At 52.0% G+C, this 12984-nt stretch overlaps 1 protein-coding gene across 1 annotated transcript in view; it reads left to right on the top strand.

The window, feature by feature from the left end:
* Positions 1 to 1234: 1234 nt before the first annotated feature.
* The window catches only part of AASS (aminoadipate-semialdehyde synthase), a 50509-nt gene continuing 38759 nt past the window's right edge, over positions 1235 to 12984 (top strand). The window contains exons 1-2 of the mRNA XM_072783299.1: positions 1235 to 1298; positions 9303 to 9500. Of these exons, the coding sequence (XP_072639400.1) occupies positions 9309 to 9500 (192 nt within the window). The 5' untranslated portion in view covers positions 1235 to 1298; positions 9303 to 9308. The remainder of the gene's footprint in view (positions 1299 to 9302; positions 9501 to 12984) is intronic.

A 12984-nucleotide genomic window follows, 5' to 3' on the forward strand; every position in this document is an offset into this window, starting at 1 on the left:
GAGTTGTGTGCTTGAGGGACTATGACCTTGGTGGTGGGTGCGAGGGGTTTGGATGAGAGGGACAGTCGAGGGATTTTATCATTGTTTTTTAAGATTTTACTTATTTATTCATGAGAGACACAGAGAGGGGCAGAGACAGAGGTGGAGGGAGAAGCAGGCTCCCTGCGGGGAGCTGGACGTTGGACTCATCCCAGGACCCCTGGGTCACGGCCTGAGCCAAGGGCAGGCGCTCGACCACGAGCCCCCCAGGCGCCCCACAAGTGGAGTTTCTAAGGATGTTGTAGGACCCAGGTTATTGACACAGAATTTCAAGGTCACAGACATCCGTGGTAGGTGCGAGAAACCTGCGTGCTGGAGGAGGCCATGGCGATAGGAGGGAGGGACAGCCAGCCTGTGGCGGGGACCCCCGGGAAGGCCACCCCCTGGCGTTTCTGCAGCCTGTGCGCTGGGGCTCTCTGTACAAGGCGCCTGTTCCCCTGTCCTTCTAGGGCCCCTTCTAGGGCCACGGGTGGTCAAGAACAGTAGTCAGTCGGGAAATTACGTGGTCTCATTCATTTGGGGAATATAAAAATTAGTGAAAGGGAATAAAGGGGAAAAGAGAGAAAATGAGTGAAAATATCAGAGAGGAAGACAGACCATAAGAGACTCCTGACTCTGGGAAAGGACCAAGGGGTGGTGGAAGGGGAGGAGGGGGTTGGGGTGCCTGGGGGACGGCACCGAGGGGGGCACCTGCTGGGATGAGCACCGGGTGTGATGCTACATGTTGGCACATCGGACTCCAATAAAAAAAAATTAAAAAAAAAATTTTAAAAGCGCAGCAGGCTGTGTCCCGGCCCCGGACTGCCCGCGCTCCCGCAGGCGGAGGGCCCCCAGCTCCGGGCTCGTGGGGGGCACGCCCTGAGGGGCCCCGAGGGTGCCCGCCCCCGCCCCCGCCCCCGCACGGCTCGCCACCCCCGTCCCCCGCGTGCGGCCGCTCAGCGCCCCGAGCTCGGGCGCCCCCCGCCGAGGACGCGCGGGTCACGGGGGCGGGGCAGGAGGCTCGCGGGCGGCGGGGGCGGGGGCGGGGGCGGGGGCGCGGCGGGGGCGGGGCGGGGCCGGGCTCCCGGCGGCGCCGCCGATTGGCGGAGGAGGAGGTTGTTCCCCCAGGGCGGCCGCTGATTGGCTGCGGCGGGAGGGGGCCTGACGCCCTCCCAAGTTGTGCAAACACCTCTCCCGGCCCCGGCCCGGCCTCGGCGGGACCCGCGAGCTGCGGCGGCGGGAGCTCGGGCGGCGGGAGCTCGGCCACGCGGAGGGACGAGGTGAGCAGGGCGGCCCGGGGGCACGGGGCGGGCGGGGGCTCCGGCGGGGGACCGGAGGGGACGGGGCGGGGAGGGAAGGGGCGAGGAGGGGGGACAGGAGGGGAGGGAAGGGGCGAGGAGGGGGCAGAGGGGAGGGAAGGGAAGGGGAGGGAAGGGGCGAGGAGGGGGGACGGGCGGGGAGGGAAGGGGAGAGGAGGGGGGAGGGGAGGGGAGGGAAGGGGAGAGGAGGGAGACGGGAGGGGAGGGGAGGGAAGGGGAGAGGAGGGAGAGGGGCGAGGAAGGAGGACGGGACGGGGAGGGAGGACGGGAAGAGAGGGAAGGGGCGAGGAGAGGGGACAAGAGGGGAGGGATGGGGCGAGGAGGGGGGCAGGAGGGAAGGGAAGGGGCAGGAGGGGAGGGAAGGGGCGAGGAGGGGGGACGCGAGGGAAGGGAGGGGCGAGGAGGGGGGCAGGAGGGGAGGGAAGGGGCGAGGAGGGGGGCAGGAGGGGAGGGAAGGGGCGAGGAGGGGGGGCAGGAGGGGAGGGAAGGGGCGAGGAGCGGGGAGGGAGGGAGGAAGGGGCGAGGAGGGGGACCCGAGGGAAGGGAGGAGGGAGGGGGGCAGGAGGGGAGGGAAGGGGCGAGGAGGGGGGCAGGAGGGGAGGGAAGGGGCGAGGAGGGGGACCCGAGGAAGGGAAGGGGCGAGGAGGGGGGCAGGAGGGGAGGGAAGGGGCGAGGAGGGGGGACGGGAGGGAGGGAAGGGGAGGAGGGGGACGGGAGGGGAGGGAAGGGGCGAGGAGGGGGGACGGGAGGGGAGGGAAGGGGCGGAGGGAGGGGGAGGGAGGAAGGGGCGAGAAGGGAGGAGGGGAGGGAAGGGGCGAGGAGGGGGGACCCCGAGGGAAGGAGGGGCGAGGAGGGGACAGGGAGGGAGGAAGGGGCAGAAGGGGGGCAGGAGGGGAGGGAAGGGGCGAGGAGGGGGGGCAGGAGGGAGGGAAGGGGCGAGGAGCGGGGACGGAGGGGAGGGAAGGGGCGAGGAGGGGGGACCCGAGGGAAGGGAAGGGGCGAGGAGGGGGGCAGGAGGGGAGGGAAGGGGCGAGGAGGGGGGCAGGAGGGGAGGGAAGGGGCGAGGAGGGGGGCAGGAGGGGAGGGAAGGGGCGAGGAGGGGGGAGGGGAGGGGAGGGAAGGGGAGAGGAGGGAGAGGGGCGAGGAAGGAGGACGGGACGGGGAGGGAGGACGGGAAGAGAGGGAAGGGGCGAGGAGGGGGGACGGGCGGGCCCCTGGGAGGCGGCGGAGGCGGGGCTGCAGGAGGCCGCGGAAGCTGCGCGGAGACCCGGTGAGTGTCGGGGTCGGTCCTCGGTGCCCCCCGCCCCCCGCGCCGACGCCGAGTCCTGGCGCTCGCCGGCAGGTGGGGAGCCCTCGGCCCCCCGCGGCAGGTGCGGGCCCGGCAGGTGCGGCCCGGCAGGTGGGGGAGGGCCTCCGGCGCTCGCAGGCGGTGGCCTGTCCTGCCCCACGGGGCCGGGCGACCCCCAGGGGTGCTGCGCGGTCGGGGAGCGGGGACGGGAGGAGCTGGGGCCCAGGACGGGAGGACAGCGCCGGTCCCCGACGCGGGGGCAGCCAGGAGGGCCGCTGCCGGGGCGGAGGGGGCGGAGGGGGCGGAGGGGCGGCCCCGCCGGAGCTCACGGGCTCCATCCTAAAGCCTAAAAGCCACCAGGAGACTAGCCTGGATGCCTGGGTGTCTCCGCGTGTGCGTTCTGTCCCTTTACCCCGTGGGTGAGTGAATGCAGGGGTCGATGACCTTCTGGCCGGGTCAACCTGTGGCCGTTCTGCAAAGGCAGGAAGGACAAAGATGTAGGCCAGCTTCCCCTAGTGACTTTTCCACTCTCCAGAAAGCCTTATTGGTTTCCAGTCTCACTTGGTATTGGTGACAGGATCCTCAGAACTTTAATTTGATTGATTGATTTGCAACGGAACTCTCCTCCCCTCTCCCCTCCCCTCTCCTTGTCCTCCTCCCCTCCCCGTACCTGTACCTGCAAGCTTTTAAGCCTTAACAGACCTTGGCTCAGGAATTTGTAAGTGATCTTTGGTATGTTTGCAGCGCCCCTCTAACAGAAAAGTTTCCATTTTCCAAATATTCTTTTTTTTTTTTTTAAGATTTTTATTTATTCATGAAAGACAGAGAGACAGGCAGAGACCCAGGCAGAGGGAGAAGCAGGCTCCGTGCAGGGAGCCCAACATGCATCTAGATCTGGGACTCCAGGATCACACCCTGGGTCAAAGGCAGGTGCTAAACCACTGAGCCACCCAGGGGTCCCCCCAAATATTCTTTTATTAATTATCTCACAGAAACAACGTTGCCAACAGTGGCAAGTGTCTTTAGTGAGATGACCAAAGAATTCTGTGGAATTAGGAAACTGGACATTTGGCATGGAAAGTAACATTATTACTGTTTTCATCCAATCTAAGATGCCATGGATTGTAAAATACATCCCTATTTCAGGGAGATGTGAAAGTTGTATCACAAATGTAATGAAATGCAGTATTAAATGCTAAGTTATTTATATTGAACACCCAGGCCTGGAGGGTGACGTTGAGGAGAGGGGTTACTGGGCTTCATTTTGTTTCCCTTGAAAAATGAAAAGCGGAAAAAAAAAAAAAAAAAAAGGAAAAATGAAAAGCGGGAGGGAGGGTCAAGGCGGAGCCATTGTGAAGGCCTCACCACAGTGTGAGGAAGAGGAAGGGAGGGCAGTGTTTTCTGTTAGTGGTGTGGCTGTGCTCCCCTTTGAGGACAGGCCAGGCTTGGGGCCGTTGTGTGTTCTTCACATGCATTGAGCGTTAACGGCCGGCGTGCAGGAAGGTGCTCCGCACTCTGTGCATACTAGCGCAGATGAACCTCCCAGTAGCCCTGAAAGGGAGACATTAATATGAATCCATTTTGCAAATGAGGCGCGAACAGGTCAAGTTCTGCACCAAGGTCACAGAGTAAGCATTTATGGTTTAGCGAAGGGGCAGACACATAAGCAGATGAACGTTTTGGATCACAGTCCGGCTTAAAACTGACTTTGCATTCCATCTCCATGATACTAAATCTGTGGGCCACAGACCAGAAAGAAGAGTCCTGCGTCTTAGATCTTTGGATGACGTTGAGTAGCTGCTTGGAAACATGAATATTCTTAGACCAGATTAATTAATATTAGTGGATTCCCCTGCCGCCAGTCTATTGTTTGTTTGTCTGTTTGTGTTTTAACATATGGTTAACTGTTCTACAGGGAGTGGACGCATTAAAAACCGTACTGATGCCACAGGAGGTGGACGTCCGGAGGGTAGTGTTGCTGCCTGCCCAAGCCGCGTTCTAGCAAGCCTTGGGGTGGGGAGGCGTGGGGAGGAGTCTAGGCCATCACCAGGTGTTCTACCAGTTGGAACCCTCTTGGGCCTCTCCAGGATTATTTTGGTCTGGATGCCAACTACGTGGTGCGGGCCGAGACTCCTGGCCCGGAGCTGCGTCCTCTGCAGCTGTCAGCTGTGATCTTCTCTGAACACCCCGCACCCCAGCTTGGTTCCCTCCTGTGATTAAGGGTGCTAATGTCCTCGGTAGCCAGGGTCTACTTCACAGTAACTGAAAGAAAACGGTGGGGTATGTATGGAATTCTGGGTTGTTCCGCCTGCCTGGCTCTGTCTATCCTCTTTATCTCTAATGGCCATCTTCCCTTCCACTTCTCTTGAAAAGGATAGAAAATACCAGGAATTTGTATTTGAGGATGTCCTCCCTCTGCCCCTGCCCCGTCCTCACTGTACATTGCAAAGATAGATCATTGTACGTCACGAGTTCTTTCCCCAGTGAAAGATGCACAGGGAGGTGAGGCGGTGTCCTGGCGAATGTTCTATTGCTACTCCCCCCCCCCCACCATTGCCCTCCCATCTCCGTGCATGTCTGTGCGATTCCCTATAATACTCCCATGACTTTTTAGAGTCATTTCAAGGTCCTGAAGAATCTTTTAAATTTCATTCTTATGCTATTTGGTACCTTGACCTTTTTCATGTGTTGAAGGAAAAAGACTTTAGAAATTGTCAGAGGAAGGGTCTTACTGCCTTCGGCTGGCTTGTGTGACTGACCCTTCTCTTCTGCTCCTCCTCCTTGTTTTCCCTCTTTCTTTATCTCTTCATCTCCTTTTCTTGCTTTCCCACATCCTCCTTGCTCTTCCCCCAGGCTGTCATCAGCACATGGCACTGTCAAGTGATCTCCCTAGAGCCAGTAGATAAGCCCGGGGTGGGGGTGGGGGTGGGGGTGGGGGGGTGGGGTTCCCTGCTTGGTTTCAGTGAAAGCATTGCCAGGAGCATATCTCATGTTTACTTCTTGATATTCTTGGAAAAGTCCACACCATAGGGGACAGGGAAATCCCAAACAGCTCACCTGGGCATTTCCATGAAATACCAGGCACCTGCGGTGCCCTATCTAGGAGCGCGAAAGAAATCCTCCCTGCTGCAAATTTCTTGATGACCGCAGAATGAAATGAATGGTGGACCTGGAAAGTTCCGTGTTGAGACCACATTTTGAGGCTCAAGGAATTATTAACAGTAATACCTGCTATAATTAAATCTCTATTTCTAAGCACCCAGTAACCTAGAATTTACCCTGGCAGTGACTCAGGAAGGATCTTCGGTAGCACGTAGGAAAAAGACGGGTAGCAGCTCCCCATGCCGGGAGAGAACCGACCCTTTCCTGCCGTACGGCTCTGATTTGTTTCTGGAATGAGCAGCGGTGGCTTGGCTCAGGTCTACACGGTGTGCGGTGTGCGTCGGTGGGCTTTGGCCAAGAGGAAATCCCGGGTGTTAAATATTAACCTGGGGGTCCTGCTTCTGCTCAGAAGCAACAGCTCTAGTCAGATTCCAGTTCAGTGCTTTCATCCGTAAAATGAAGATAGGTAACAGTATCTGCTTCCTAAGATTTTTGCGCGGAGAAAAGGAAATCATGCCTGTAAGGCGCTCAGCATAGTGCTTGACATATACTGCTGAATCACTGGTTACTGTGGCACTATATTGTGTTACAGCTGACACTTTCCTACAAAAAGTGAAAGTGAAAGCAGCTTCCCTAAGAAACTTCAGAGGATCACGCCCAGCTACTCTTCTCGTCTGGTCTGGTCTCCGTACAAAGCCTGCCTTTGCGAATACATACGTGTGTTACACGTGGGCACGTCTGTGCCTCCTCCCACCCCCCCACCCTCTGCTCCAGACCGGGGAGGGGCGCAGAGAGGAGGGGGGATGGCCACTGAGTGGGGTGAGGCTGGCATTCTAGATCAAGGGGCACCTGGGGGCCCAGCGGTGCAGGGGCCGCCTTCAGCCCAGAGCATGACCCCGAGGTCCCGGGATCGAGTCCCGCATCGGGCTCCCTGCAGGGAGCCTGCGTCTCCCTCTGCAGGTGTCTCTGCCTCTCTCTGGGTCTTTCAGGAATAAGTACATAAAACCTTTAAAAAAAAAGAAAAAGATTCTAAATCAAGTTTGGGCTGCAGGGACACGACCTTACCGGAACATGTTCCCTCACACTGACTCCGAGAATTGCTTCTAAGAATAGAGGATGCAGGGTCCCTTGGTCCCTGGTGGTATGTGACAGAGAGCCCCGCGGGGAAGGCAGCACCTTCTCTGGGCTCATCTGTGTGTCCAGAATAACTCACTTATTTTTGGAATCGGTTTCATTTAAGAACCATAGGGACTTAAGTCCTATGGGAGGTTGTAGTTTTTCCTGTGGTTTGGAAGAATTAAGTGCAAGGAGCCTGGGCTTGGGTTTGGGCCTACCGTAATCTATATTTATTTATTTATTTATTTATTTATTTATTTATTTATTTATTTATTTATAATTTTTAGATTTTATTTATTCATGAGAGACATGGGGGACAGAGAGAGAGAGAGAGAGAGAGAGAGAGAGAGAGGCAGAGACACAGGCAGAGAGAAGCAGGCTCCATGCAGGGAGCCCAACGTGGGACTTGATCCCAGGACCCTGGGGTCACCACCTGAGCAGAAATCAAGCGTCAGGTGCTCAACACTGAGCCACCCAGGGATCCCCTATAATCTCTTTTCAAAACAAAACCATATGGCAGTGCATGGCTGGCTCATCTGGTTGAGCACCCGACTATTTCTTCGTCGCCCTGTGGGGAGCTCAGTCCCTCTGTCTGTCCCTCTGTGGGGCCTGAGCGTGGGGCCTCCTCTGCACTCTCTTCCTCTGCTCTTCCCCGCCGCTCCCACATGTACTCTCTCGCTCTTTCAAAAAAAAAAAACAAAAAAAAACACTGGATAGATAGATATCCCAAAACTTAGAGAGTATGTAGCAACCTTTTACTGAAAATACTGCTCTGAGCCTTTTGCCCCAAGTGAGAGCGGCCCGAGCCTTTCGGCTGTCGTGGGCGTGTTCATCGGCATGTGCATTGCTTCTCTCACTGGCCCTCTTCTTTCTAAAGCCTTTTTATTTTTGTTTTATTTTATTTTATTTATTTATTTATTTATTTATTTTTTAATAATAAATTTATTTTTTATTGGTGTCCAATTTGCCAACATACAGGATAACACCCAGTGCTCGTCCCGTCAAGTGCCCCCCTCAGTGCCCGTCACCCAGTCACCCCCACCCCCCGCCCACCTCCCCTTCCACCACCCCTAGTTCTTTTCCCAGAGTTAGGAGTCTCTCATGTTCTGTCTCCCTTTCTGATATTTCCCACTCATTTCTTCTCCCTTCCCTTATATTCCCTTTCACTATTATCTAGATTCCCCAAATGAATGAGAACATATAATGTTTGTCCTTCTCCTATTGACTTATGTCACTCAGCATCATACCTCCAGGTCCATCCACGTCGAAGCACATGGTGGGTATTTGTCGTTTCTACTGGCTGAGGAATATAGAAAATGCTCTAAAGCCTTTGCAGCTGATTTCCTCACTGTTTGCTTTGTTCGGTGAGCCTGTCGCTGTTGTGAGTTGACCTGAAAGTTTTGTATCCAAGTGGCAAGTACTTGCTCCCAGGAGATGCGTGTGCCATTGTTCAGACACAACTTCCCCGTCTGTGAAGTGGGTCTGATTTGGAGACCGCGGTCTGGCATAACAGAAACGTGCTTCATAAGGACTTTGGTGTGTGTTAGCCGGGACTAGTAGGAAATTTCGAGAACACGTGAAAGCATTTAGTCCCTATATTTTGATGCCGACCTTAAACATAAGCAACGAAGGTTTGGCATCCAACGATCCCCGAATCATCCGTGAGGTGACCTCTGAGGGCAAGGTCCGAGGGGGGCCGCAGGGCTTTAGCGGCCGACGCACAGAAAGCCTCTTGTAGCTACTGCTTGTTGGGACAAATGAGCCATGTTTCGCAATCCGGAATCCCGAAGCCGGAATCGCAGTCAGAAAACTGGTGGAGACAGGTCTGGGTTTAATGTAACAGCAGGAGGAAGTGGATGATGGAGAGGAAACCCTGACCCGGGGACGTCGGTAGCTGCGAAGGGGTGGGGGGCGGGGGGCGCAGGCCAGGGCTTCTCCCCTTCCAACCCCTGTCCTGGAGGAGCCTGTTTGTTTTGTTCTCTTAAATTTCCCATCTGCCTGGACAGATTGGGGCACGAGGAATTACTAGAAACTGGCCCTGTGCTGTCAAGGAGCCCGGCCGTCCTTGCTGGCCTGGGCCTCGCTGGGCTGCCAGGAGCAGGTCACTACCCAGGGCCCCCCCTCACAGTGGCACTAGTTCGGGGACCGGTCCAAGGTGCAACCTGGCAGAGGTGGCGGCTGGATTGTCCAGGGTCTCGGCCAGGACTGAAGGTCACAGCCTTGAGGCCGGCACAATGGGCCTGAATCCGGGCCTGTAGGTGCCCTGGGGGTGGGGTGGGGGGGACACCTGCCCAAAGCTTTTGTCCTGAGCACACCTTTGAGGAGCAGAGGCACCTGGCTTCTTAGCTAAAGGAGCACTTTGACCCTGGAAGGTCTCCCTCCCCTTTCTCTGGCTTTCACAGCAGAGCCCGGCCGCCCCCAGCCCAGCTGTCCCCTTACCCTGTCTTTGCGGTCCCCAGGCCGAGATGCTGCGAGCGCCGGGGAGCAGCCTGGGCCGGCGGGGCCTTCACCACAAGGCCGTGATGGCCCTGAGGCGGGAGGACGTGAACGCCTGGGAGCGGAGGGCGCCCCTGGCTCCGCGGCACATCAAGGGGATCACCAACCTGGGATACAAAGTCCTAATACAGCCTTCCAACCGGCGGGCCATTCACGATAAGGTACATGTTTCTAATCGTTTCTAAATATGTGCAGCTAAAATGACCCGCGTATGGAAGTCAAGGGGCCTCTGAGTAAAAATGAAGTGTTTCCTAATGTCACTTAAACACCACATGACAACACTCCTTTCTTGTGATTACGATGAGATTTCTAGTTGGAATTTTTATTTGAGCCTAGAATTTAGTCCATCGAGTCTTATTTTCCCCCACTGCCCTGCTTTCTCCAGCTGAGGGATGGAGGGATTCCCTTCAGAAGGAGGGCATGTCCCTCAGTCACCATCTCCCTGTGCCGCCCTGTCCTGGGACTGCGGCGACAAGACCCTTCTGCATTTCCTGGGGGTAAATCACTTTCCTACGTAACTCTCATACCTAAAAAATTAATAATTCCATAATATCATCTCACATCATCCATTTCAAAATCCCATGGTCTCAAATGTCTTTATGGCCTTTTTTTTTTTTTTTTAAGATTTAATTTATTTATTCATGAGAGACACAGAGAGAGAGAGAGAGAGGCCGAGACACAGGCAGAGGGAGAAGCAGGCTCCATGCAGGGAGCCCGATGCAGGACTCGATCCCGGGATCCCAGGGTCATGTTATGGTCTTTAATTTTAATTGAGGCTTAATTAATTAAGGCCTGTTGCATTTATTGTTATGTCTCTCTAATCCAGAACAGCCCACCCTTCTGATTTGTTTGTTTCTAGGACACTGGCTCTTTTTGAAGAGTCCGGACTAGCTGACTTGTAATGGATGGCCTGCTTCTGGGTGCTGTTGTTCTGGGCCTTGTGATTAGATTCGGGTTAAAACACTGTTGACGGGGATCCTGGGTGGCTCAGCGGTTTGGCGCCTGCCTGGATCCTGGAGTCCCAGGATCGAGTCCCACATCAGGCTCCTTCCACGGAGCCTGCTTCTCCCTCTGCCTGTGCCTCTGGCTCTCTCTCTCTCTGTCTGTCATGAATAAATAAATAAAATCTTTAAAAAAACAACAACACTGTTGACTTAGATATTATAGGCGTGGTGCGTACTCTTCCCGCGAAGCGTCAGGCTGTCCCGAGGGCAGGAGTTCGCAGCATCTTGGCTGAGACCTTGCCACCGGGTCTCTCGACTGTCCAAGCACCTTTAACCTTTGTAGCTACAGAGTCGTCTGCGGGATGATGTTTTGAGACCCGTGAATCTTGTTTCTCAACTACCTGCTGCTGAAGGTGTTAGCATATACTGATAATCTTTGCCTGAATCATTTTTGTGTGTGTGTGGAAGCTTGTGATAATTTTCTGATTTTATCAGTCTTCTAAGTTTATTGGCTCATATTCTTCTATAGAAAAGAGACTTCCCTTAGTTTCTCTTTTCTCTCTTGCTCTTTCGAGTATCAATCATTACGGATGCATGGGCATTTTTCATTTAATGTATGATGATTTATTAACTATGTTTTAAATATCCCAATTATCCCAAATTTGAGATAGATGGTTCCTTTAAGGGTGCCCCTATGTCCTTTGGACATGAATCCATTTATTTTTCAGCTTTCTTGTTTCCTGCAACAACAAATGGTCTTAGTCTTACCTCCTGCTTTTTTCGCCCTGCCCCTGGGATGAGCCATTTCATCAGGGAGGCCTGATTTCTTTTAGTTCATAGAACCCAAGATTGGATATCTGTGTTAGGTGTGCTTATTTTTACTGGTTGCCCTTAGCACTTTCAGTGAATAGAGCTAAGAAATGCACAGATTACACATGTGTATAATATAGATTATTTAATTTTATTAAATCATGAGTTAATACTATTTCAATGAAGATTTTTAACATTGCAGGTTTTCATTACCTTAAAAATTTTATATTTGTATCTATTTTATCCAGCAGTGAAAATTTTAATTCTTTATAATAATAATGCATGTTTTCTGCTTTATCCTGTATTACACATAAAGTTAGTTTTGGAATCACGATACTAATATTACAACTAAAGCAAACCTATTAACGCAGAGAGTAGGTCTTAAAAGTTCTCACATAATTATGCATGGAGATGGATGTTAACTAGATTTATTGTGATGATCATTTTGCAATAAATACAAATACCGATGATTGTGTTGTACGCGTGAAACTAATGTAGTCTATGTCAATTATACTTCAATAAAAAATAAGCCTATTAAATGGGGTTTAATATTTTTGAGTTAAAAGGTTTTTTGCTCTTAGAATATATCTCACAAAGAATGTCCAGAGTGCTGTATTCAAGTTATTTGAGTCATTCTTTCTATGTAGTTAAATTGTCAATGTGATATACAGTTGGATTTATCTACATTTTTCTATACATTTTAAAGTTTGCTTTTAAATCCTTTTTGATTTAATTATATTTTTTAAATAAGTGAAATATTTACAAGTTTCAAAGACTAAAACTGTAGAATGATGTAATGCAGAGAAGTCTTCCTCTCATCTTAATCCGTTACATACTGTTCCCACCCACTCCCTGGGTTACTATCATCATTAGTTTCTGATCTGTTATTCCTATATTTCTTCTTGCAAAAAGGAGCATGTATATGTGTATTTTTGGTTCCCCCTTAGTCTGACATGGAAGGCTGTCTACTATGCATACTTCATGGTACCTTGTTTCTTTAGTCAACAACGTATCCTGCCACTCACTCCTTGCCTGTTCATGGAGCTCTGCTTCATTTCTATTTAATGGCTGCGTTTGAATCATTCTGTCGTAATTACTCCATGATTCGTGATTTATTTAAACCCATCTACTACAGATGAGCCAATAGATTGCTTTTAAAGAAACCAGCTGTAAATCGTACGTTCATCCTTGTAGCGTCTATCCATCTGTGGTTTCCTTTAAAGTAGGTTCCTCCCTGGAGCCATCTTCCTTTTATTCAACTGCCACTTTTGATGCTCTTTTAATTCCCCCTGGATCATGCTAACCCTTTATTCAGATATCTGGAATAACTTCTATTGTCTTCATGTACTAGCTATTCAATCTCAGATAAATGTGTAAGCCTCACGTTTCCCATTGATAAAATGGCCATAATAACAGTACCTACCTCATGGGAGTTTTATGAAAATTAAATGAAATAATTCCTGCAAAGAGCTCAGTAAGGTAAGTACTAATTTATTAATCAATGTTGATGATGATTTTTATTTTTTGTCCAACAAAGATCATATTCACCATGATAATATTTAGTCTACTTTTCCAAATTGATTTATCCATTGTGCCCAAACATGTCCTTATTTTCCTGTCTCCATATTTGTATATATTTCATCAATACTTTTTACTGATATTACCACCTTGCATTTCTCACCTCTGTCTCTCCAGATCCTACCTAGCCTTTTAGATTACTTTAAAGTTTCATATTTCCTTCATAATCTCACCCAGGAATTGTCTCAATATCCATTGGACTAATGTATCACTTAGATTCTGCTATTCAGAATTCTTTTGAATTCAGCCTCATTTACTGTGCTCCTGACTTTTTACTGTATTTTGTGAGCTGCTTTATAGGACAAATGTCTGT

Source organism: Canis lupus, chromosome 18, assembly GCF_048164855.1.
Source record: "Canis lupus baileyi chromosome 18, mCanLup2.hap1, whole genome shotgun sequence".
NCBI lineage: Eukaryota > Metazoa > Chordata > Mammalia > Carnivora > Canidae > Canis > Canis lupus.